Raw genomic sequence first — 25,416 nt, forward strand, 5'->3', positions numbered from 1 at the left:
AACAAGCGCAAAAGATGGCGTACTACTAGCAGTCAACTCATCAATGGGTGAAAACGTTCAAAAATATCGTTCCATAGCTGGGTGATTGGGACCGTAGCGAAAGCGTTCAGTACTTCCGAGGCGATGCAACCCTGCCGTATGGGACAACTCATTGATACACCAGGTGAGTGAGTGTTGTCAAGTACTAGTGATAAATGAGGCCATAATGAGGTCAGGCGAACCGGAGCTGTGAGACTCAGAGGAAACACGATTCTGTTTCTTTGCTACAAAGACTGAGATTAAGTTTCCTGACGTTTATAAAGACACACAGACTAACGATAAGTTTCTGTACGTAAAATTGGTCGCCATTGTGAACAATCATCATGATGACGCAAAAAACATTAAATGTATCAAAAGTCTGCTTTTCTTCAAAGGGAAGAAGTCGTCAAACTGCGTTTGTGCGAGTTCTTGTTTACAAACAAATGTATTTCGTGCACCATATATAGATGCACCTCGTCATCATAGCTGTAACATTTAAATTATATGATGTAGATTATGACAGACATGTTTTAACTTTTATAAATCACCATCGTACCTGGGATACAGAGTTTACATTGGTCGTATGGGTCCCATACGACCTGTGAGCGCAGTACCGACGACTGTAAACCTTTAAAATGAAACCATCAAATTTATAAGCAGGGAATACTAAAGTCTTGTTTATTTATTTTATTTTCTGTATTTTCTGTGTTTTCTACTGCACTGTTTATTGTTCAAATGAGTTCGCAACTTCTAAAATTCTATAGGATATACTTGACGTGTGCATCTCTTTATATAAAATGAGATAATGAGTGTCGGTGACGCCCGTTATCTTGTCGGAACCTCTCCGTAGGTTCCGGATAAACTTTGGAGTACTTCTATACATTCATTGATCAGAATGTGGCTCGTCTGTCCCCGATGTCTGTCGAGCAAGACAAGTACAATGTAGATTGTTTTATTTACTCATGTTTTCACTACCGTTCGGAATGCCATCAACAGATATAATTTGCCATGGTGATTTATAGCGTGTCGACGCTATTCTATTTTTAGTGGGCGGGGATTTCCAAACATACGCTACCAATTACACAACAAACATCGTTGCTTTACAAATGATTATAAAGCCTTCTCTGTGTCACGGTGCCACCTCAAGTGAGGCTAGATAGCAGAGCTATACAAATGAATGCATACCAGACTGGCTACTGCATAATTTACCATAAGAACATAAAGTATATTCGGCGTCTCAAAGCGACACTTCAATACAACAAATTAAACCAAGAAAGTGCCGATAAAACACAAACGGTTATACAGGTATGCACACAAACGGCCAAAACAGGAATAACATATAGGCGGCCACAGGTCACAATTTTACTCGTAATTGGTGACCCTGGTTGGTGACTGACAATTAGCATATTGGCCACCATGCAGCGTTAAGTCATTTTCCAAGAATGACTTTTTCGTAAAGGCTCATAGTTTGTTTTCGCGTCACATAGCACTGATTCCAAATGACATCACAGTACCATTATTCCTAGGCAAATACAAATATGTGGACGACAGTCTGGACGTGAATTATACTATTTAGAAGAATTAATTGCGAAATCGGTACTTTATTACGGTACTATCTACGTTATAATTATTGCAACGAGGCCCAACAGCCTGCTTTGTGGCAGCGACAACATGCAGCAGACGGTACGCACTCTACTAGTATACGCTTTCACTATCGTTTGTAGATCATACGTGGCATGTATGTCGCAATGTGATACATTATTCATCATTCAAGTTAGAGCCCACTATTTCGTCACACATGCAAATTACATTCTCGGCAGCTCCCTCCTCGGGTCATGTGTTGACCCACTTTCCCCTATAGCGGCCTCGCAGGTTTTATTGTGGTTAGGCTTGCACAATACTTATTTGATATCACACATATAGTGTATCGCAGCAGCTTATAAGCTAATTTGCGGGGCGTCGATGACATAGATATTTTGAGTGGCGTCATCAGTGAAGGTATTTTTAGACATGGGAATTTCCACATGGCATCATCACAGTCTAGTAATAAGAAATGGAGATTAGGATCGCTTGCCCATTGAAGCAAAGCTAATCATTTATCGATAATGTCCGTGGTGTCGCAGACAAGTCCACTATAGTCGCTCTTGGCATTTCTAAGACGTGCACGGCAGTTATTCATATGTTCCTTTCACCATCTACGAGACAGTCTGTCCGCCTTGCACAGTGATGTAGGGGCCGTCCGCCAAAGTACAGGTGCCACCAAGTGTTAAATTGTGTAAATTTTATATAATCATCACAAAATATACCCCATACATAATTTAGAGGGGAAAGTGAAGTTATTCGTAACTGCCCCACCAGCATATGCGACTGGAAAAACATGCCCTTCCATTTAAGGGACAAAGTCGGCCATTTTTCATGAATTTTGTTTGATACAAGATACTACTTATATTGTTTGACACGTTGAAAGATACTGAATGAATGGGTGACCATGCATATATTGGACCCCGGTTTTAGTCAAATTAAATGAAACCATCGCAAAAATGAATTAATGGTCACCATTTATTCATTTTTTCGATGGTTTCATTTAATTTGTCTAAAACCGGGGTCCAATATATGCATGGTCACCCATTCATTCAGTATCTTTCAACGTGTCGAACAATATAAGTAGTATCTTGTATCAAACAAAATTCATGAAAAATAGCCGACTTTGTCCCTTTAATTATAATGCCAACTGTCCTTCTGGTTTCTATCTTCTGTCTGCTCACAACTCCCAACAACATTTCAAAATCCCCGCTGCCCTCTTCGCCTAATGTCGCTGAAGTTCTATCAACCACAACATTCCATTCCCTCTACCTATTTTCAAGAACCCACTGGCAGAAATTTTCTCCTCACCCACTTTTAAAACTGGAATTTCTTCCCTGTTCGCAGGAAAAATTAATTTTTCGCCCTGCCCACTGGTTTAAAAAAATGCCCTACCACTGAAAAACTGCGCACAAACACCATTACGCACGATCAACTTTGTTGGCTGCACCCGAGTATATTGCCTCGATTTCGCGATCACCTCACCAACTACGCGACAGTCTGTTGAAGTTTATTCCTTCATTCTGTTCAGATTATTTCTATTCCCACAGACTTGGGGAAGTCAAGAGATGATTTTGAAAATCGCGAAATAAAGCTTCATAATATTTAATAATTGTGATAACTAGGCAAACTATGAAAATATATCACCTAACATTTCAACAATAACAACTCTCATGCCAGTTGTTGTCAATGGTCGCAGCTAGTTTATTCATACGGGGATCATTTGACTCAAACCGTAATTTATACCACTACGCGTGCGCAGTACGGGTCATCCTGTTCAGAGCCTAATCACCTAATCTTCGCCATCACAGCGCTACGCGAAAAGACCCACCAGGTCGATAAATTCCAAAGCCGGTGTGTGTGCCAAAGCATTTGATAGTCATTTTTACTGCACGTAGTCAATTCTTCAAGTATCGATGACTCATCGCCACCCGAATGAACTCATTCACCTTCAGAGAGATTTACAAACAGGGATATTTTTACGAAAGTACACGTAAGATTAAATTAAACTGTGGGAGCAAAGTTAGCCAGTTTTACATGGAGGACGGTGTTCAAATGTTGAGAAAAGTTACTTCTCTGAAGTCGAAAGTGGTGTGAATATTCTAGCGTTACTTTGCTTGTTTAGTGTCTCTGGATTCGAATGGCGGATTTTAGAGTTGGCTTACGGTGTCTCGCTAAATTTAATGGGACAGACAAGGCGGCTTGAGCGGGAAATGAGGGCCAGGTGAAAGTAGAAATGAAAAGAGAACCGCAAATACCTACAGAACAGTCTCACGTGAAAATAATATGAGACAAACGAACATGAAACTTGGTATAGCGAAAGTGAAAGTGAAAAGGCCCTGAAGTGAAATTTAAAATAAGTGATTACTTTCCTGGACCTACAGTCACTTTTCTGTCTTTTTTTTCAGGATGTACAATAACTGTTCAATATAACTGGTAAAATACTTATGAACATGGCAACAGACGAGGCTGGCAACGCCAAAGACCTGTTTGATGAGGTATGTGACCTTCTAATACTTTCACTTCCATTCTGTCTATCTAAGATTCTCCGTCTTCATACGTCCCTATGAAACCTGACAAAAAGCAAGCAAACACAACAAGGAGCTGTTTCATCGTATATTGTGAGACTGAACTTGGGAATTTTGAGTCTAAAGGTTCGTAACTTTGCTGTGCAAATGTACGACATACGGAATTGATTCTGAGTGCGCGAGAAAAAAGCGTGCGCGCGCATATCGCCGACACATCTCAACTCCTTTCGGTTTATTCAGACACAACGCATTGCCATGATGACATGGTGGAATTCTAACAATAATTCGTCTCCAGATGTTGAGGCCTCTCCCCGAAACACTACTGGCTTTAAGCATAGGTAAAATGAAAGGCTTTCACGTGAAAAAAACGCCGCCTATCGTGTGATTTGCTCGGTCGCCCCTTCTTGTTAACATTTGAGACTAAAACGTACCAGGCCCCAGGGTACCAGGCTAGCTTTTGTATTGATTTTTGATGATCCACATGCACACAGCATCGACAAAAACGGCGACATTTGGTAAAGTTGCCTTCGCAGAATATCCCGAGATTCAAAATGCGAGGAATTGCTCTCTTGGGCTAATAATGTGTAACTTTAACTTTTAAAGATGGGTCAATTATTTATTTCTTTTAGGATACTCTATTTACGGCTTTAAGCGAAAATGACAACGAAACATTTCATAGCTTGATTAACGCCTGTCAAGATCTTAATATTCGTGGACCGGTAAGTGTTCCAACCCGCCGTAATTTTTAAAGATACTGTAATTACATGCATGACTAACTCTCAATTAAATTATTTTCTCATTCTTAAATGAAGTCATGTAATTAAAGTAGTTTTTGGTTATTTAACATTTTCTTTTTGGAAACAGGACGGAAATAACTTTTTACATGTATCTGTTGCGAACGGCAATCTGGAAATAACAAAGCATCTGGTCGATATTGGATCTGATGTAAACGTGAAAAATGAGGTGAGTTGTATTTTCCGAAAGAACCTGCGAAACGAAAAGGTGATTCACTAGTTGTTGCTGCACGTGAATGCGTGAGCGCCACCTATCAGTGAGTACGGAAGAATGTAGAATATTCTAACAGCTGTTGTTCAGATAATAGCTGGCCTGTTGCCAAATGATAGTCGCATGGTGTACATAAATATTGTGTTTGATTCGGTCGACACGATATAACTCCTGCAATTTCCTCCACAAACACATTTCTTATATAGAAAGAGTCTACCGTGTGACACCAACAAAACAAGCTATGAGTGTGACGAGTGGGTAGATGATCTAACAGTATAAAATATATTTATTCGACAATGCATTCGCCATCAAAAACTTTTCTATTGACGAAATCCCATTAAAGTAAAGCAACCAGAAACATGACATAACGTATGTAGGTGGTGAAGATTCGAAGAGTATTTTTGTAAAATATCGTAACAGTAATTATTACCAATTAGTAATTATTATTGGTGAAACTCTAAAATAATATAGTATCTCAGTGATAGTAGTGAATCGAGGTTGCGTAGCGTGCACCGCAGGTGCTTTTGAAAATGACACCGACCACCGCTAGCTGCACCCTTCGTAAATGTCTACGACATACTTTGGGCCTTGAAAATTGACAGGACAGATTTTAAACAACCACGACAATGAAATTTTGAAATAAAAAAGTCATAAATATCCGAAAATCAAATTGTAGAGTAGCGCAATAATTTTTATCACAACAGAATGCTAAACTTTTAGAAAAAAAATAAGTAAAAACCATTCTCTTGGTTTATGTAGAATCACAACACTCCATTGCATCTGGCAGTGGAGAGAAACGACAGTGAGATGACGCGGTACCTTCTTCAAAATGGCGCCGAGGCAAACATTGGTGATAAGGTAAATCTTCTCAAAAGCCCATCGTCGCAACCTTGACCTCAGATAACTGCCACAGCTTTGACATACCATGTTGGTGGCAACATGTTAACAATGCTCTCATTGACGTAGAGGGCGTTTCACACTATCCTATCGTTCGTACCTGTTATCATGTGATACTTATGCAGGAATAAATCCACCCATCCTTATATAGGCAAGTGAAAATTAGGGCGGGGGGGGGGGGATAGGACCTTTCCTCATGTACAGAATTCCATCAAAAAGACCGAAAGTTTTCCATTGTGTAACTCTGATTAAAGTTCAATTGAAAAACCTGTCCTTTGTAAATAACGATTTTATTCAAATCACTTTACATCTGTGCACGTTGCAGTCCAATATGACGGCTTTACACAGAGCTGTGAGGAAAAACAATGCAGAGATATCGCAACATCTGATTGACAATGGTGCTGATGTGAATGCCCTTACAGAGGTAAGATATTCAACTGAGCAGCCCTGTTCATAGCTAGTTTATTGGTAATGAACTTGATACGGAGAACTTTAGGCGGCAAAACTGTCACGATCAATATTCCCCTTATTTTTGTCACGTATGAAAAGTACTGTTCCAGCAGAAACGTATGCTACACAAATCATGCACGAGAATAATGTAGTGTTTGTACTCGGGCAGGTAGATATGAGGGCAGTAGACTATGGATGACGGTGAGAAAGTATTTCATTTAACATCAATACTCACCATTACATCAACGATGTGTAAACTAGTCTCAATAACCAAGGGCTACCCCCGTTGAAACAATTTAAACACCGTAATAAAGAACTCCAGGGGTGCATCTACTCCACACTGCAGGTCAATAGCTGTGACGGTGGTAATCTGACGGGTTTTCTGTCTTTTACGTGCTTCAATTTGACTTCGACGACTTTTCATGCCACTATAGCTATGGTAGATTCCATATAGATGAGCAACCGAATCCGTACGTAAGCAGGGGACCGACTCGCATCCAAGTTAAGATGTGGCAAAATTCATCTATAGCCTTGTTATTAAGGGACTTACCATGAGCAAAATTCCCGAAAAATTACACCTGAATACCACTGGCTTCTAACTTTTATTCAACATGACTACTAAACAACTGTGTTTTGTTGCCGTAGGGCCCTATAGCTGCCGGACGAGGTTTGCACGTCACTGCAGGCACATCAGCGGTGAACTTTTATCGCATGACAAAGACAGACTGTGATCGTACCAAGACGACGGTTGGCAGATTACGAATCGGTCGAAAAATATCGTGTGTACTAGCAGCTTGCACACGGACTCGGTTGCTCGTCCTTTGAACGTTCCATAACTGTGGTCGTTTTTTTTTTGGGGGGGGGGGGCGTAAAAAGACCCGTCGGATAGCAATGCCCACAGCTATGGACCAACAGCTTTGACACTCCAACCTGTATCTTTCTTTGACAGAAAAGAGAAAGTGCTTTGCATACCGCCGCCTTGAAGAACTATCCAGACATGGCGAGGCTATTGGTGGAGAAAGGTGCTGACCTTGAAACTTTGAACTTGGTAATAATCATGTGTGTTTGTGGCAAAGATTAGATCATATCATATATACCAGAACATCCCTCTGAAATCTGAGAACGGAATATCTTTCGAAAGTACATTGAATTTATTGCAAGTTTGATATTGTATGCCGCAGTAGCTCCAGGTTCACAGAACTTCGCCCCCAGTCTCCGGCCCAATACTCTCGTTCATTGGCATCCTACCTTAACTTTGAATTTGATGAGACTATTTCAAGACTGTTGATCGTTGCATATTTTGAGGTAGTATGTGCTTCCAGAGTCGAAAGTGAAAGACTGTAGACTGCTCAATTTTTACTCAACCCAAGTTTCAACCATTCTCTTGCCAAATTAAGTAGTATAATCAGGGGTCACCGTGTAAATTTTGGTGCTAGTGGAAAAAAATATTAAAAAATCTACCTATATTTGAAATTCAATATGGCTGCCATTCCTTGGTTAAGTCTATGGGAAAAATAAAATTTTCGCTTTTCGAAAAACTGTACGGTGAAACTATTTTTTGCTCTAAGAGCTTTAAGATCAGCACCCACAAGGGATAAATAAGAAACGAATTGTAAAAATTTGAGAGCTGGAATATCTGTTCCCGCGAGACCCATTCTACTCTAAGTATGACAGTGTGTTATTTCAATTCCAGGAGGGTTTTACGGCTATACAAATTGCAGCGGAATGTTGTCACTTCGAGATTGTGGAGTATTTATTAGAGAAGGGAGCTGACAAACGAGACATCGACAAGGTAAGAATTCTCAGTTGCAATTACAGCGTGTTAGTGCGTCGAACAACCTGGTAAGCTTCCCTAGCTGATTTTTCTTCTCTGCCAACGAATTCTGCACTGCAACGCTCTTGTCAGATTCTGATGTCATGAAATGTTTAATATGAGAGAGAGAGAGAGAGAGAGAGAGAGAGAGAGGATAGAGTATAAAGAAAGCCTTACATTAATTCGCTTTCAGTACAAACTGCACCTTGCAGCAGGAAGAGGAGACCGCCAACTGGTAGAGCAGTATCTTCTTGAAGACTACGACATTGAGTTCAAAAATGCTAAAGTAAGTTGAAAATACCTTTCCGCGAAATCACTTTAAATTTGTAACGCTAACTTAAAACATAGTCTATAAGTGCAGAACTTCGATGTCAATGGTATAAAAAATCCCAAGGCACACAGTTTCAGTATTGTATGTAATTTTGTGCGCAAACAATTACGACTAGAATACCAAAGAGAGCGCCGCTACGGCAGCAAATGTGTTCCCATTCAAACAGTTGCAGAAATCATATACCTCCTACCCATCGACCTACCATCAACTCGTACCTTCTTGCGTGCTCGCGTCTTACAATACCGGCTCGTCCCTTCGTCCCGTAAAGAGAGCTTCCCATGTGCATTGGTTTTACTTGTTCAAATTTATTCATGCTGACTTGTGAAATTTAAGACAAACTCTCCTTCTCCCTGCAGCTGGGACACACTGCGCTACACTGGGCCGCAAAGAATGGCGCTGGCGAAGTTATACAGATTCTGTTGCGACATGGCGCTGAAGTGAACTCAATGGATATGCTTGTAAGTTTTCTCTTGTTTCTTTTGTGTTTATGCACTTTCTTTCATAACTAACCACGGCTTTAAATCCCAACTATTTTTCTTTTTTTCCAATTTTAGTACGGAGACAGACCTTTACACAAGGCGAGTTACGAAGGGCATGCAGATGTTGTTAGGGCCCTCATCAAAGCCGGCGCAAACAAGGAAAGTGTAAATCACGTAAGTTTAACCCTGTCACCACCATGGTTTGGCCCAAACCCATTGTTATCAATGTTGAGTGTGGACCTGTTTACAGGGAATAGGGGGTGAACAGGTTAAAAGTGGTCCAGTATACATGCCAACGTGGTACATCTAGTCGTTACAAAATACCAAAAACAATTGTTCTTCCAGGTACAGAACGCTATCGATCAGCATCGCTATCCTGGCTTCCCGATGAAAGTTTGCTTTTCCAATTTCTCCAGTAATAGAGTTGTCGCAGGTTGGGGTCATACATGTGATATCTTTCTATATTAATTCATAGGACGGTCACAGAGCAGTTCATGACGCAGCGGCGAAAGGTCACCTCGAGGTCATAAAGATCCTCTTGGAAGAGGGAGCTGACAAGAACGTATTAAATGCTGTAAGTCAAACAGAGTCTCTTTAAACAGGTGAACGATCTTTGTATTTCGATAGAAACAACTGTAGTGTATGATAACTAGTAGATGTGCATGAGAATGAAAATATTTACACGTCGTATCATAAGTCAACATCATTACATCCTCAATGTCCTGATAACTAATAGAGTACTCTCACCCATCCAGGGCTCCCACGTCACGTGACTTTTGTAGAATCTCGTCAGCATTTATGTCTTCTGACGAGATCTTTGAACGAGTGGACGACAGCTGATATGATAAGTTGTACGTATGAAATGACATTCTGAGATGAAACATCTCTTCTCACAGCATGGCGAGTCTCCACTGATCCAGGCAGCAGAATTCGGTCACGCTGATGTTGTAAAGGTCCTCCTAGACGCAGGTGCCGACAGACATTTACCGAATGACGTGAGTATACCATTTATTCAGCACATAGATAAATCGAGTAACAATCTATTAAGGTATCGGGTATCACCTGCCACCGCCACCCTCCTCTAAAGGCAAAATGATCCACAAGTGTCAATGCTGGCTTTCACAAGATAAACTAGAAAAAATCAATGGCACATTATTTCTTCAAACACTATAGTTGGTTTCTGTTTGGTGCCACAACTCTTTGCATGGGACAGTTTTCGCGGAGAAAACATCTTCTAAGTAAACTTTCAGCTGTGATTGTTACTAAAAACAGCTACATTGTAGATCAAGTGCAATCACCTGTCCAGCTATTGGTCCAGACAGAGTTGCCCTGTGCAGGTTTAATGTAACAAATAAATAAATTGAAACCTTGGAAAGGTATGGTGATACCCAAACTAATCGTTTATAATGTACATACAATGTGTCTGTCTAAAACACAGAGTTGTAGCACCGAATTGAAACCCACTGTACTCGCTAACATATCACAGGCACCGTATTCAAACGAGATTATCGCCTAGACGAGATATCAGCGCCGCATAGTTGATAATACATATTAAACGTCTACCCTTTCCATGTTTTTAAAATTTAAGGTAGAGCTGCACATTGCCAACACAGTTTTTTGAAAGGAATATTTCTAATCTAAGATGACAAGAAAACCCCCTCATACTATATATTTTCAAAAAGCAAAAAATCTAAAGTTTTGTATGGTAGCAATAGTTCACTCAAAGGATGAAGGGGTGTATATTTGGAGAAAAAAACCTCTCAATTTTTGTAAATTTTTATTATGATAAAAATTAAGTCAAAAACTTGATGTATTTTCTACAATGTAATAATTCACTTAAACAAGAATATATGTAGAGAAAACGACTATTTTATTTAGGATTATCTATCCTTATTCTAAAATGGCATGGGTTGAAAGACTGACACTCAAAAAAGTGATTAAAACATGATTGGCAACATTAAAATGCCTCTTAATCTGTTTTGGGTGCAGCGCACTTTCCTTTTACGTGAATGAGATCGATGTGGTGCGGAAATGGTGATGAAATCGACTCTGAGCCTCACATGGCCTTCAAAGAACCTCATTCAAGCCCCATTTGTCTTTACGTTCATATGTACGTTTGTATGCGCTATTAATTATTGAAAATGGTGTAGACTAATATTGCAGTGGTATATGTTGAGAAACAAGTCTCTTTGCATATTTTAATAGTACGATTTAATTAATATTAACAAATGTTTATGACTCATTTGATTTTCAGTATGGAGTTTATCCAATATGCCAAATAGCAAGACGATACAATGTAAGTGAATTTTAGGGCAACCCGCCCCCCCCCCCACTTTTGAAAATGTCGTCATTGACGATCCGATTCTGGTCATATTGATAACTTCTACTTTGTTGCATATTCTCATTATGCATATTGTCATAATTATGCCTTGCTATTATGACAACGAAAGTACATTCAACAGTTGACTTAGAAAAAAATATGTTTCATAAGGTGCACATTTAACTCGAAAGACAAAACAAATTATAATCACTGGCTTTTGGACTTCTTGATGTGTGCAAGACATTGAGATAATAAATAAGAACATAATAGAAGACGTGACAAAAATGAAGATTTATCGAGTATGTATTGTTTTATCACCGCAGGATTATGTGGTAGAACATCAAGGAAACACTGCAGAGGAAATCTTTAGCATGTTGAAGACTTTATTTCACTTTTTGGAAGCAGGCAGCTATGTAAATACGGAAACTAAGGTTTGATCACGATAATATCCTGTACAAACTATGTATACGCTAAACATATAGATACAAAGAAACGCATGCATACAACGCTTAATTACCATATCTGCTGTACGAACGTCTATCTCTACCATCTTCCAACCTCTAAAAATATGTTTTTACAGAAACCAAGTGTATGTATGTATGTATGTATGTATGTATGTATGTATGTATGTATGTATGTATGTAGAGTAAATTCATGTACTGTACTTCTTTCATTACAGGAGACTCTATGCAAGCTGCAGAACATCGCAAAAATAATTTGTCACCGACGGAATGGACAAGTTGAAGTTCATGACATCCTTGCGAAAGATATTGATGACAAAGTTCAACACGAATTCGGTATTGGTAGCGAACTGTCAATAATGATATTTGGCATGGAAAAACAAATCCTCAAGACGATCATAAGACTTTTCGGAAACAGACATGTGAGGTCTTTAATACTGGGCAATATGGATGTAAGTTCGATCAACGAATTGGAGGGCCGTTTGGGAATCTCACACAGTGTAGTTATATTCAACGCTATGTCCTTCAATCAGTATGTTACCATGTCTTGGCTGTTAGATACAGTGAAAGTTGTCTGTTTCGTAGCTTGTGACCTTGTTGTGCCATATAAAATCCAATTTCTCGGCAGACTGAATGTCTTGAATGTCAGCCATTGCAAGCTAATGCCTAAGTCGGAAAAACAGTCAAATTTGAATGGAAGGAAACACCACAGCTTCTCGACGAGAACGACAAAACTAATTCAACCTAGACTTCACTCCGTCAAGGAACTCTTCCTAAACAACAATGGTTTGACAGATCTCCCAGAAGACATCGGAGACATTCAGGGGCTTGTGGTGTTTTCTGCGCATGACAATAATATCCATAACATTCCGTCATCATTGATCAATAAATCAGATTACGAATCATTTTCAATTCATAATAACCCTGCAGTGCTGATACCTGTTGCGTTACAGGAGGAAGGGAAGGACGCCGTTCTATCTTACTTACGAGAATTTCTCGCTTCGAGATTAGTACCCAATGACACACTGAAATTAATTCTCGCAGGTTATGAAGGGTCCGGTAAAACAACTCTCGTGAGGGCGCTGTGCGAGAAACCAACTGATGTCGACAAGACAGATGGGATAGAGATGGCAACCATCAAAATGAAGGAATCTGTTGTAAAGTTGATAACTTTTGATTTTGCTGGGGATGTGGATTTTTTAGAAACTCACACCCTCTTTGTTACTGACGATTCCTTAATCATAGTGACCTTTGACCTCAGTAAATGCGCTGTTGGAGACAAGTCGTCGCGTGCAAATTCACTCAATCAGTATGGTAGGGTGCTCTTGTGGCTGCAGACGATACACGTGTTCGCGCCTAATGCAAGGGTGATTATTGTCGGCACGCACGCGGATATATCGATGTTGAATCCAAGTGTTCTCGATTACATTTGGCAACAATTTTCCGACATATTTCGAGCAGCTTCTAGACAGCATCAAATTGATCACCATGACTATTATGTGCTCGATAACTGCTTTTTGTGCCAAACGTCCGGGTCCTATCAAAGGATGAGCGACTTCAAAAATGGTTTGGCGGGATATGCTGCTTTCGACAATCGTTCATGGCCTCCACAGTGCAATAAATCAGCCAAACATAGTGCGCAAGCGTTCGAATTCAAACTACCCCACATCGTGGGGTACTACGAGGTCAGCAGCGTTAAAAAAATTCTAGGACAGTTGCGAAATGACAGCATAAAACAGCTTCGGCACGCGTTAGCAGGCGAGGCCGAATCGATCATATCCGACCTCTTACCGAACATCCCCGAGTCTTGGTGTAAATTTAGGGAACAGTTAATGGCCGTGAAGGTTGACCAAGCCTCAAATCCGGTGATGCGGTATCGCGAATATGAACGTCTCTCACGGGAATTTTTTGGTGACACTGGGGCCAACGCGTCACTGAGAAATGCCACCGCCTTTCTTTGTTGCCAGGGTAACATCATCTTCAGGGAAGGCACAACTGGGTTAGAGGAGGATGACTTAGTCATATTAAACCCGGAGTGGCTCGCTTCGCTCTTGCGAACTTTGATATCGTTCAAAACCAACTTCATCGACGATAATGGTATTTTGACGATGGAAAACCTGCAGCGAGCATGGGTCAGTGTCAGGCCCGAACACCATGACTATCTCATTAGACTGCTGATTGACATGGGCATATGCTTCAAGTTCAATGACTCTGAGGGCACTTTTCTGTTCCCATGTAAGTTGCCGATAGGACAGCCTGGCTTTGACGATTGGCCAGCCTCCCCGAAGAAGGGAGAGAGGCAGGCAAGTCAAATGTGCCACTTCAGTTTCCTTCCGCCCCTGCTGTTCTGTGACGTCATCGGCACGGTCAATAAAGACCGGGCATTTATAATGAATGCACCGATATATTATGCTAATCAGATGGTCTACCTCTCGAAACAACCGGTGAAGCATTGTGGGAAATGTCGCAAAGAGTCGCATGCGGCACGTGACCCTATACATCACATCCGCCTTGAGCTCCTGTACCATAGCAACAGCATCCTCATCACTGTTAGAGGAAATCAACCCTGTTGCTCCCTGGAACAGGTTGTACACCACGTGATCAACGTCTGGCAAAAAGCAGAATATCGAGGACTTACCATGCACCGGTTCATACCTTGCCCGAAGTGTATCGACAAGGGAGAATCCTTCCCAGGGAACCTCGACAGAAAGAACTTCAACTGCTCCCGATACCAGGGACACCGATACAACAGCTGGCGGGAATACCTGTCAACAGCCGGGCAGGGTGAAGTAATAAAAATGACCGACATCGTGGATAAACTGCACAGAACCCTCGACGACCGGGAATGTCCACGATTGTTCCTCTTGCTGCCGATCAATGAGGGCAGCTACGCAGGAGTGGAACGGCTCGGCTTCAAAGTGTTTTCACGCGTCAGGGACGGATTTGCCGTCCACTTGCTGTGTGAATGTCCCGGTAATTACCATTTTCTCGGGACACCTGGTTATAGGGTCAATAAGATTAACAAGTTTGTAAAGAAGTATGGTGCTTATGTGTGCAAAGTACTCAAATTTATCGGCCAGTTAAAAGGAATTGAGGCCGTGGCGGGACCTACCCCCGTGGCAGCGTCAGTTTTTGCTGCGACGACCGTGTCTTCCGTGGCAGGGCCCCTATTGGAGTCGTTCCTCGAGGACTTCGGTGACAGTTTTCCCGAATTGGCGAAAGCAGTCGAAAATCCGACCAAGGAGTCGTTATTTGAATTTGCCAAGCACGACGGCGATCTTCTGTCTCGCCGAGAGCTTGCCAGATTCCTTAGAAAAGCGGATGAAAACAGGCAATTCGGTGGTTTGATACCGATTGCGCACGGTGAGGGCGTGGTTTGGGTTTGCGAAAAAGATGCGAAGCTTTTGCTCAGGCGGTAACTGTAGTTCAAATCATTCTCAGATCACATCAACATCTCCGATGAAACATTCATCCATTTTTTCCGGAGCGATAGAAACCAATTATTGCTTACAGGTGCTGTAAAATGTTGTTTTGAATGAGGCCAGTATACCATCCCCGGCTAGTTGCCGGTGCATTCGAAGACCCCGCGCATGTATGTAGTGCATTTGTGAATATTTCAGTAGACGTGGGGATGGTACTAGATAGTTACGCTACATGTGCAATATTGCCATTTAATTGAACATTAATTCAAAATTACCTTTTCATTTCTTTGATTGACAAATGACCCTATTTAATATCTGTACTGCAGAAAGGGATATTATAAGTTGCATATTTAGTCATGTTCGGATATTTACTGCTTCTGGTTTGATGACTTTTTTACTACTTTGAAGGTCTAACTCAAGTTCCATAAGAATATTATGTGAAACTAGAGCGAGAATTCGTTCATTGTGTCTTGTAAGTATGACAAAACGAGTACCGTTTATTGGATAAATCGGACGATTTCAAGATGGCGTCCTTCCACTCTGGCCTGCCATCCACTTGGCTTGAATCGCTATCTAAATCTGCGACCTTTCGTAAGGGTGCAATCGACAAGTAGGCCTACAGCGATCAACGGTTCTTTTCAACTGAGAGCTCTCAAGCTTTCTGTTTTTCAACCCTCACAAAAAGCCGTGGTCACTTACAAAAACGGTTGGGTGGGATTTTGAATGGCCATTACCACATAACATGACTGTAACTACAATAGTATAGCATCATAGACAATAGAGGGGGAAGATCCGCCGCCGCTGTCTATGAAAGAGCCCTCTGTTCACAGATGTGCTCTAACGGACAGGTAGTGCATGTTAAGATTTCCTATCAACCTCAACGATTTGTGACGAATAAATTGGCCTTGCGTGGCAGTGAACCACGAACTTGAAGTGCATGTCACAATGTTTACTTTTCCTGTACGTCAATCAAAGAGTACCACACTACTTCAGCTATGATAACAAACTTGCCTGTGATAGTTATGTGGCCGAAAATAAGTTTCGATTTGCTGTTGTACCGTGTTTACTCACCTACTGTAACAGACTCTTGTCATATTTTATGGGTATAGAGGATATTCAATGATAACTTGAAGCCTTGTAAGTCAATATCATCGGGGAGGATTAATATTATTATCAATGGTGTGTATCTTGAGTACCATTCATATCGTCGAAACAATTTTTTTCAACGTTTTGGTCGACAGGAAAAGCAGACAAGTCAATCATGAAAGGTAGTGAACGATTACTTGAAAAGTCACACTTTTTTGGCGCCATTAACAATTTTTGTGCTGCATCTTTCCATGCTACTGTAGATTTTATCAAAGTTGTAAAACACTCACGCGCATTTACTTTTGTACTGGAAAATGACTCTTACATACCGGGTGAAAAGTAGTCTTATGTACAGCTACGCTGGTCGAATAAGTAAGTAAAACTGTTTGTTCATACATCCTCGTTCACGCGCAAATTAAAAGTGATCTGTAGATGACGGTACGGTTTGTTCGACCCCGGGCATCTTCCTACAGCACCTATACCATATCCGCGACTGTAGCCCCAAATAGCCAGTGGCAAATATCCAGTTAGTTGATATCGAGGGGTTAAACCGTCCTGATACCTTCATGACGTCAGCAGCTTTAGCACATTACCAGTGAAATCCTGCACATATTTCACATATCTTCATCGGCTGCATGTAAGATGAATATTTTCAGCCAATGTTTCTTCGAAGTTTTTCTCTACACAACATTTTCTCAATCCATTTTACCAAAGCAACCTAAAGATCGCACGTCGATCTGTCAACAGATGTGCCGATAACACTTACCCATTTCGGGGAAAAAACGCAGACTATTTTAGTTATATTTTTAAGCAAATGATGATATTCCATTGTGTATAGCATACGATTATCAGTATAATATATAAATACTGTAAAATACTTAATACAAGCGCCAAAATCATGCTGTATATATAATTTATATCTAATGTGTGTAACTCTTTTCGCTTGTATGATGTCACTTCCTGTTTGCATTGGACCCCACCTTGCTGGTCGTGTAGATATTTTATTCCGTTGCGTTTGATTGTGAGGTGTACGATGAATATTCAACTTGACGAGCTGTCTTATTTAAAAATATTTAAGGACTTTACAGAATAAAGCAAAGGTAATAATGAACTCATAGTTTCGTGTATGACTTTATTGACAAAAACAGTCTTATAGTCACAGCTCTCCAAACGTTTGACTTCTCCGTTGATCTTTTAAATGACGTCATCAATCTCCCTTCTGATGTGTATTATTCTTGATAGCTATATGATTGTTACTAGTAATCAGCCATCGCACGCACAGGTTTCACAGTGTTCAAACACTTATTTCAGTCTCATAGAGTCGAATGCGAATTTGTGATAGATGTTCGACTAATATTTTTACAATTCGCTCTCATCAACCACACGTTAGGGCTCATTTAAACCTCTTGGAGTAAGAAAAAATATCGTCATAATTGAAAATTTTATTTTTCCCCATAGAATTAACACAGGGATGGCCGGCGGCTACTTTGATTTTAAAGCAACGATAAATGTTAGATAATTTGCTTCAGTACCAAAGTTTGCGCGGAGACCCATGATTTTCATTCTTGATTTGGTAAGAGAATGGTTTAAAGTTTCACTGGGAAAAAGTTTGAGAAAAAGTTTGAATCTTTTACTCTCGAGGCGCATACTGTCTTAAACTGTGTCAAACCATAGACCCTCGAGAAAAAACTTAGATCTCGACAAGATCCACTAAAATATTAATTGCACGGGTGTCATACTTTTGGGTTATGTATATTGCACAACCAGTCGATTCTTTCACTCTCAAAACAAATTGACCTTAGTTTCTTCAATGTTCAGCTGTAAAAACAGCTTTAGTCAACAGAATGAGCTGAGGTATGTACAGGTTTTCAGTGTCATATTCGCATGAGGCGAACCTTCCCTAGCCAGTTACGCAGATGAAATCACGGCTGTCAGACCAGGCTTCATTCAATCGCATTATCTGGACGACAAGAACAGACCATACTATATCTCAAAAACACGCAGATCCCCAGTCTCTAACAACGATGAAATTTGAATTTACCGGTCGTTTTTGCCGAGGCGGCACGTTGGATTTCACGAAATACGACTAGCGCTTCCCGTCTCCTATATAGAAGACGAAAGGACATTAATTTTGAAGAGGCCGGCAAGCACAGGTGATCGCTCCGGAAGTAGGAGACAGGCGTTCATACATCACAGTTCATGCCAGATTTCGCAAAGTTTATAGTCTGACTTTCCGGCTATCACAGCATTGTCGCCCTTTTCCTTCGCATTTCTTCGTTTTCTGTCAACAGAAAAGGCATAAAATCTGTGTATTTTAAATCTAAATTCGCGACGCAATTGCAAGGTGAGGAAAAAACTGTTCGAAACGCATACCAGTATGATTGGTGCCTCCAATTTCACTTCCATAGGATATTGCGAGGTTTGATAATTGTTCAGTGCTTTTGTCCAGTGTATCAACAACAACAATAACAATAACAACAACAACAATGTATCAATGGTCGGTTGACATCACGAAATTAATGTGCACTATACTTGAAATGAGAATTTGAATTTTTAACCGAGGATAAAAAACACCGTTTACATGCACCCTAAGATTCTCAACCGGATACCAATTCAAAAATGTATTGACGTCTGTACAGTGTAATAGTCAGAACACGCAAACAATATGAAAGCAGCACACACTCACTTGTGTAGTTTTTTCAAACTCTTCAATCGTCGCCGGTACGGGACGGTTTTTCGTTTCCGGTACCAATAACACCAAAGCCCCCGCTAACACTGTCAAGGATCCCATGATGACGTAGGGAGAGGCTGCCATACATCCGATAGCAATCGCATGAAAGGCATAAGGATTGTGGATGTGCGGCTTACGAGAACACAAAGGCTAAAACCACTGTTACTGCAACAAAAATGATGAGATGGAAATTTCATCAAGACCAAAACCAGATTCTGAAGACAGTTTGCGTATTACACCTATATACGATGGCTGGTGCCGCGTACTCACCCAAAGAACTCTTCACTGATATTGAGATAAAAAAAATTCATGCCCTTTAAAGCCCGTTATCCATTCGTTTTTTCTATGGATTTCAAGGTTTTTGACTCATAAAAAAAGTAAATATTAGTATGTCTTGTCCTACCGGCAAACATGTCGAAATGCTTTGTGTTCAACTCTTGGTCACGGTCTGTACGAAAATGTTCACCGTCCTTGTTGTCCACAGACTGAAGTTGAGTTCGGCCTAGGATTCATATGCAGAAGATATCCATCGTATACGTAACAAATGTACAAATTGCATCGTTACAATGAGAACAACAAGCGCGCGTATGTTATAGGGCAAAGAGACCTCTCGCTTACAACACCTGCTTCAATTATTTTGGCTTTCCTCTCGTTTTTAATTGGATGAAATTATTGCATATCGCGTCGTGGCCCACTTCTATGTATTATTATCATTAATACAACTTACCCGACGACAGTTGGGTAGAGCTCGGCCACGTGAACAAAGCTGGACCAGAAGGCCGCCGCAGCCCCGACTTTAGCTATCAGTGCGAATGCAGTGCCTAAGTGTTGTAAACCTATTAAATACAGATAAGATCTCATTAAAATTTTCTTCACATTTAAATTGTCAAGACAATGGAGAGCAGGCTATAACATGACGATTGAAACTTAAAACCACATGAAAGTACATAACGATCAACTTTCCACGCACTCGACACATCTTATGATAAGCTTTAATTGTCCTTTGTACTCGTAAAACATGTAATGAGTCTGTAGATGGAAGAATTCAAAGGTTTTTCCGCTCGGTGAACCAAAGACATGTATTTCTGTTTGCTGCGAGCATAGACCCTCTTTATGTAGGGGCTACGTATGCCAAGAGATATCACGAGATTAAGACTTTCAATGTGCGGACCATTTCTTCTTCAGGTGTGCCCATTTGCTGCTCAAATATCTATTAATGCTTAACATAATAAAAATATATTTGCACGACCCAAGCCTACAAGGTGTTCAATAATTGATGAATATTCAAAGCCAAATCGAACTGAACTCACCGTTCTTTGGAAATGGACTGAGGAAACAAAAGACGCCGCAGACGATACTACACACTCCGATCGGCCTAGGGCGCCCCCAGCGGTGGAGTGCGTAAGACGAAAGCAGTATAGCGAGCACTTCAACCAATCCAGACAGGAAGAAATTGACATATCTGTTGCCGGCAAATGACGTCGAAAACACCGATAATCCAAAATAGGGCAACACAATTGAAAAGCTGGAGAAGTAAAATATGCATAGACACTGGTTACTTTGTATGGTAGAGCAGCTCAAAAACCATCGAAACTATTTGTGTTAGAAGGGATTAGCTTATTTCTGCGAAGCGCCTGTTGCATTGTTGTTGTTTACGTGCCTGGCAACATTATAGGATATACTGTTGCAAGACGAGCTCAACACGAAGTGTGAAATTGTTGTAATTTGTTGTCTGTTTCGCGTGATTTATTATATTATCTCAGAGTTATTTTAAATGCAATCAGTTGATATCGTTCGTCTAAAAGGGATTTTAACAGCAGAATATAGGAACATGTTTGATCGCATTTAAGATTCTCCTGTATTCAACTCTTTGTGTTGTTTTAATGTATTGATCGATCGAAAATAAAAACCATCGACGAGCATGTTATTGCCCTATTAAGGTAGAACGCGACTTTTGGATACTAGTAGTCATTCGGTCTCTCAAACCTTTATAATACTTTTGCTCGAGTAAATAACGTTCTCTTCGCTTTTTTGTGAAAATCGAAATTTTATTGTTCCCGTTAGAGTACGCAGGGATGGTGACAATTTTGAATTTCAAGCGTTGATAAATATTGTTTTTTTTCAGTCTCTAGTACCAATGTTTGCACGCTGACCCCCGATATTTAATATTGATTGCGGAAGGGAATGGTTTAGAGTTTCGTTGAGGGAATTTTGAGCAAAATTGTAAGTCTTTCACTGCACTTTCGAGGCGCGTTCTACCTTAAACTAAGATGTTATATCTATACTTTATACTACAGTATGTATCATTTTACATCCGGGATACTTTTCATGTTACTCTATAAGTGGCAACACATGCGCTTATGATTGGCTCGCTTTATAAACAGTAATTATGTCTTACATTAGTTTTGTTCTGTATTCACATATGTATACATTTTTTATTCGGTGACTAAGAGACAAACAAAGAAGGGAAACATTCGGGAACAATTTTAATGACATAAACGATGTCGTCGGATCAAACCATGACGTATTATGAAATATCAACTACTTACCATAAATACAGAATGATCAGGGTTGTTTGGCAAAGTTTCGGCGTTTTGAACAGATCAGTGTAGTTGTAGTGGTTGCTTTGTGACTTCGAACTTTTCTTCGGAATCTCTGCCTTTTCCTTCATCGAATTCTGAGTTGGTAGAGAAAAAGAAAGATCTGTAGCAAGCATTCATTTTCAATCATCCTTGGTATTTAGCAGTATAAATTCGTTTGGGTGAAGATTTCGTAAAAAGCTAATATGATGCTGTCATTGTTGCTCCGTGACTAGTCAAGCAGGATGCTATCACATGTTGTGTTTTACCAGTGGTTATACTTAGCACAAAATGTATACTCCTTAAATTTTACCAACTTTAGGAGTTATAACTCTCGCAGCTCAGGTAATGTGACTTCCGTTCTAATTTAACGCAAAAAATTGTGATAAACATTTCCCGCATATTTTCTTACGTGTGATGATAATCTTGTATACGCAAAATAGGAACTTGGAAGTGTCTTTTGATTGGTCCGCACCGCTTCTCGTATGATGATATCAGCCTCGTTCACGTGCCCGAGTGAAAGCAGCCATCTTGGTGATTCTGGAATGAGTCTGCAATGAAATAACGATTAAGAGAGTATTACATTTTCAAGCTATATTTTGATTTATTCGAATGTATTTGCTATGTGCTGTCTTCAGCCAAAGGCGTTTGTTAAAACTGCATACGTTACAGATCTAAACAAAATGCGGATGAAAGTACATTTGTGTACGAAACACGAGACCACTTTTTCATTACCGATGATTGACCTTGATATTATAATAAATTTGGTGTTAATTAATTAACTTCACCGCAAATAGGGCGATTGGAGGCTTACGCGGGATTGACATACAAATTGTTGTCCTAGCTTCGCCTACTTAAGCTTGAACAATTGAATGTCTTACCCAAAAAAGGCGTCGGGTTGAGGTGAGGTCAGAAGGGGAAGAGGTCACGGTCTCACACAAATAGCATGAATCATTACGCTCTATAAATTGAGCCTTTATGCGCCCCAATAGAATCAGTGGTAGCATTTATGGTAGGTGGACAACAAATGGCCAAGATTCTCTCGCAAAAGACCCGGGCAACAGACTCGCACCTGAATACGAAGACAGCAAGTAGGACGGCTTGAGGTATCCCAACAGCAATTTGTAGCAGCCTCCAGTGCCTCAGGAAATATGCAACGATAGCAAAGATCATGTGACCCAGTGGAAATGTCAGCGCTAACATATTTCCTATGATGGCTCTCTTTGAAGGTCCAGTCCATTCGATAACTGTATGGAGTGACAAGAAAAATCCGGCTGAATGTCTTTAAATATGCCATCTCTTAAAAGATATCATCAACGCAAATGTAAAAGTTACGGTAGAATGCGCCTCGGGGGAGGGGGTAGGGTCTCGATTTTCTTCAGTGATTTTCTTGTTCGCTGCGTGGACTGATTTTAATGCTCTTGGTGTAAGAACAATTGTCACCATCTAAGTTTTTTGAAAATCGAAATTTGATTTTCCCGGGGACTTAACATACTTGGAACGGCGGCCATTTTGAATTTCAGACATCAGAGAATGTTATTAGGTAATTACTTTCTCTGGTAGAATAAAAATTAGGGTGACCCCTGATTTCTATTCTTGATTTGGGTAAGAGAATGGTCGAAAGTTTCATCGGGAAAGTTTGGGCTCAAGTTAACTTTTTCATTTTCGAGGCATACTATCTTAATTCTTCCAAACAGTCAAAACTTGGTTGATATTTCAGACTTTGGTAAATTTCCTAGGTATTCGTCTGTGCAAAATCTGATGAAGATCGTTTGGGCGGAATAATGCAAGAATCATGACGTATTGTCAATGGAAAACATAGAATGGCTTAGAATACGGTCACCATATCATTACTTAGATGTCATTTTAGACGACAAAACCGCTCATACGATCTTCAGAGATAATAAAGGATTGACACAAATCGTGAATTATTGTCATTTAATATGCCATTGCGTTTTATGCGTTTTCCCTGGGCGATAAATTATTCGTTCTTATATTGGCAACCGACATATTAGCAGAATTTTGTCTTGTTCTATAGGCGATAACGTTTGAAGATAGTTAACATTACCACATAACATAAAACATGACAATATAAAAATAACAGTAAAGTCAGATTCAGACTCAGAAAACTTTATTATCTCCTCTACAGAAATTTACAACCGACTAATTCTGCTAATATGTCGGTTGCAAATGGTCAACAAACATGCGAGGAATAGGTTTGCTAAGAAAAGCGATTAATGTTATTTGATGGTAAAAAAATGTCTAGCTGCCTAGGCAGTGCTAAGATTCTATGTGCAACATACCGTATGTATATGATGCTACCAGAACACCTGGGTATGTGCAGCCAACGACGAACTGACAGAAAATAAACATGGCGAGATGTGGTGATACCGCAGACAGGAAGCAAAATACGCTTTGGATAAACAAAGCCGAGGCAATCGACGGCAATCTTCCATACCTAAATATCAGATAGAAAAATGCACCATTTTAGCCAAGATCTGTAATCACAAGTGAATATGAAAATGTATCACTACACGTAACTGCATACAGTGAATAGGATGTGCATCCATACTACTAAAGAACTGAAGGGACTTCCATCAATAAGCATTCGGAACAACTCGGAACAACTCAGAAGAGTTTAAGCATGGGAGCGCAGGCTCTTTAAACAACCATTTATTTATTTATTTATTTATTTATTTATTTATTTATTTATTTATTTATTTATTTATTTGTTTGTTTGTTTATTTATTATTTATTTATTTACACTTTATTTAAAGAGGGTAGTCTGATTTACAAAATGATTGTATTTTACATCAGAGACCTTAGAAATATACATCGCTAGTAGAAAACAATCTGTCCCGAGTTTAATAGATGTCATACAAATAAGGACAGATGGAAAGAATAATCTAAGGAAAAGCCTATAAGCAGTCGATTTTATAATAATGACACATTTTCAACATTTCTTATATAGGAGAGAATATCGTTCCAAAGCAATGGACGGATAATATGTATTATATGCAATTACTGTGAACAAACAGTAGGGGCGGAATGTAATAACCACGATAAATGATAAGTAGTTTGTATACATGAGGGAAAATGCCGAGAGAGTTTGACCGGTTAAGAAGGGCTTGACTACGCAGTTTCTGCGTAGTGAAGCGTCATTACGTATTCATGGTGACCTCTGGCCAGCTGTCAATATCTTTGGGGGCTTTTGTCTTTTGGCCTGCTTTGCATATGCGTCGTTGGACACGACCTGCCAATCACCCAGGTAGTCAATTAAACTATTAATTGACTGTTTACCGACCCAATTAACACTATCCAGCAGTATCAGTCATATTTTAATCGCGTGGCCCGGGTGGGCACAACGTAGGAACGCGTGTATTTCTATGTGTACGTTTCACTTATGGTGTTGTTTGTACCATGGAGGTAGGAATGTTTGTACCATCGTGCGTTTGAAGTAAGCTTACTTGTTTCACCTACAGCATTACCTTCAAGGTGACAGGCTTACTATTAATGTTCAGTATCATTGCACCGAGTTCTGCCCACGGTGAAAACCACCTGTTTTGCCACGGTCCCTCTGTGGAGGGACCGTGGTTTTGCCTACTAATTACTGCCCGTCGCTGCCCGTCCTGAATGTAGCCTATCTATAGCTACAGTAATCAGTCAATATATATATACTCCGCGCCTTATAATTTTTATATAAACCACAGTCTCT

General features: G+C 40.1%; 2 protein-coding genes across 2 annotated transcripts in view; one reads left to right on the top strand and one right to left on the bottom strand.

Moving 5' to 3' along the window:
• LOC139137133 (uncharacterized) lies at window positions 1-17,494 on the top strand. The gene is made up of 16 exons (XM_070705100.1): window positions 1-163; window positions 4,008-4,097; window positions 4,757-4,846; window positions 4,992-5,090; window positions 5,892-5,990; window positions 6,355-6,453; window positions 7,429-7,527; window positions 8,173-8,271; window positions 8,486-8,578; window positions 8,980-9,081; window positions 9,178-9,276; window positions 9,578-9,676; window positions 9,999-10,097; window positions 11,357-11,398; window positions 11,746-11,853; window positions 12,102-17,494. The coding sequence occupies exons 2-16, from the start codon at window positions 4,047-4,049 to the stop codon at window positions 15,300-15,302; spliced, it is 4,479 nt and encodes a 1,492-aa protein (XP_070561201.1). The 5' UTR covers window positions 1-163; window positions 4,008-4,046; the 3' UTR covers window positions 15,303-17,494.
• Window positions 17,494-25,416, bottom strand: part of LOC139137135 (organic cation transporter protein-like) — a 13,517-nt gene continuing 5,594 nt past the window's right edge. Inside the window, exons 3-10 of the mRNA XM_070705101.1 lie at window positions 24,005-24,159; window positions 22,774-22,948; window positions 22,114-22,252; window positions 21,672-21,799; window positions 20,433-20,647; window positions 19,850-19,958; window positions 19,078-19,287; window positions 17,494-18,672 (exon numbers count right to left, since the gene is read on the bottom strand). Of these exons, the coding sequence (XP_070561202.1) occupies window positions 19,170-19,287; window positions 19,850-19,958; window positions 20,433-20,647; window positions 21,672-21,799; window positions 22,114-22,252; window positions 22,774-22,948; window positions 24,005-24,159 (1,039 nt within the window). The 3' untranslated portion in view covers window positions 17,494-18,672; window positions 19,078-19,169. The remainder of the gene's footprint in view (window positions 18,673-19,077; window positions 19,288-19,849; window positions 19,959-20,432; window positions 20,648-21,671; window positions 21,800-22,113; window positions 22,253-22,773; window positions 22,949-24,004; window positions 24,160-25,416) is intronic.

The sequence above is a fragment of the Ptychodera flava genome, chromosome 7, assembly GCF_041260155.1.
Source record: "Ptychodera flava strain L36383 chromosome 7, AS_Pfla_20210202, whole genome shotgun sequence".
Taxonomy (NCBI): Eukaryota; Metazoa; Hemichordata; class Enteropneusta; family Ptychoderidae; genus Ptychodera; species Ptychodera flava.

Bases quoted from the DNA above. Each gene is read 5' to 3' on its own strand.
- LOC139137133 (XM_070705100.1), top strand. From the start codon at position 4,047: ATGAACATGGCAACAGACGAGGCTGGCAACGCCAAAGACCTGTTTGAT. The intron at 4,847-4,991 runs GTAAGTGTTCCA...TTTTGGAAACAG, and splicing joins ATCTTAATATTCGTGGACCG to GACGGAAATAACTTTTTACA. The intron at 9,277-9,577 runs GTAAGTTTAACC...ATTAATTCATAG, and splicing joins ACAAGGAAAGTGTAAATCAC to GACGGTCACAGAGCAGTTCA.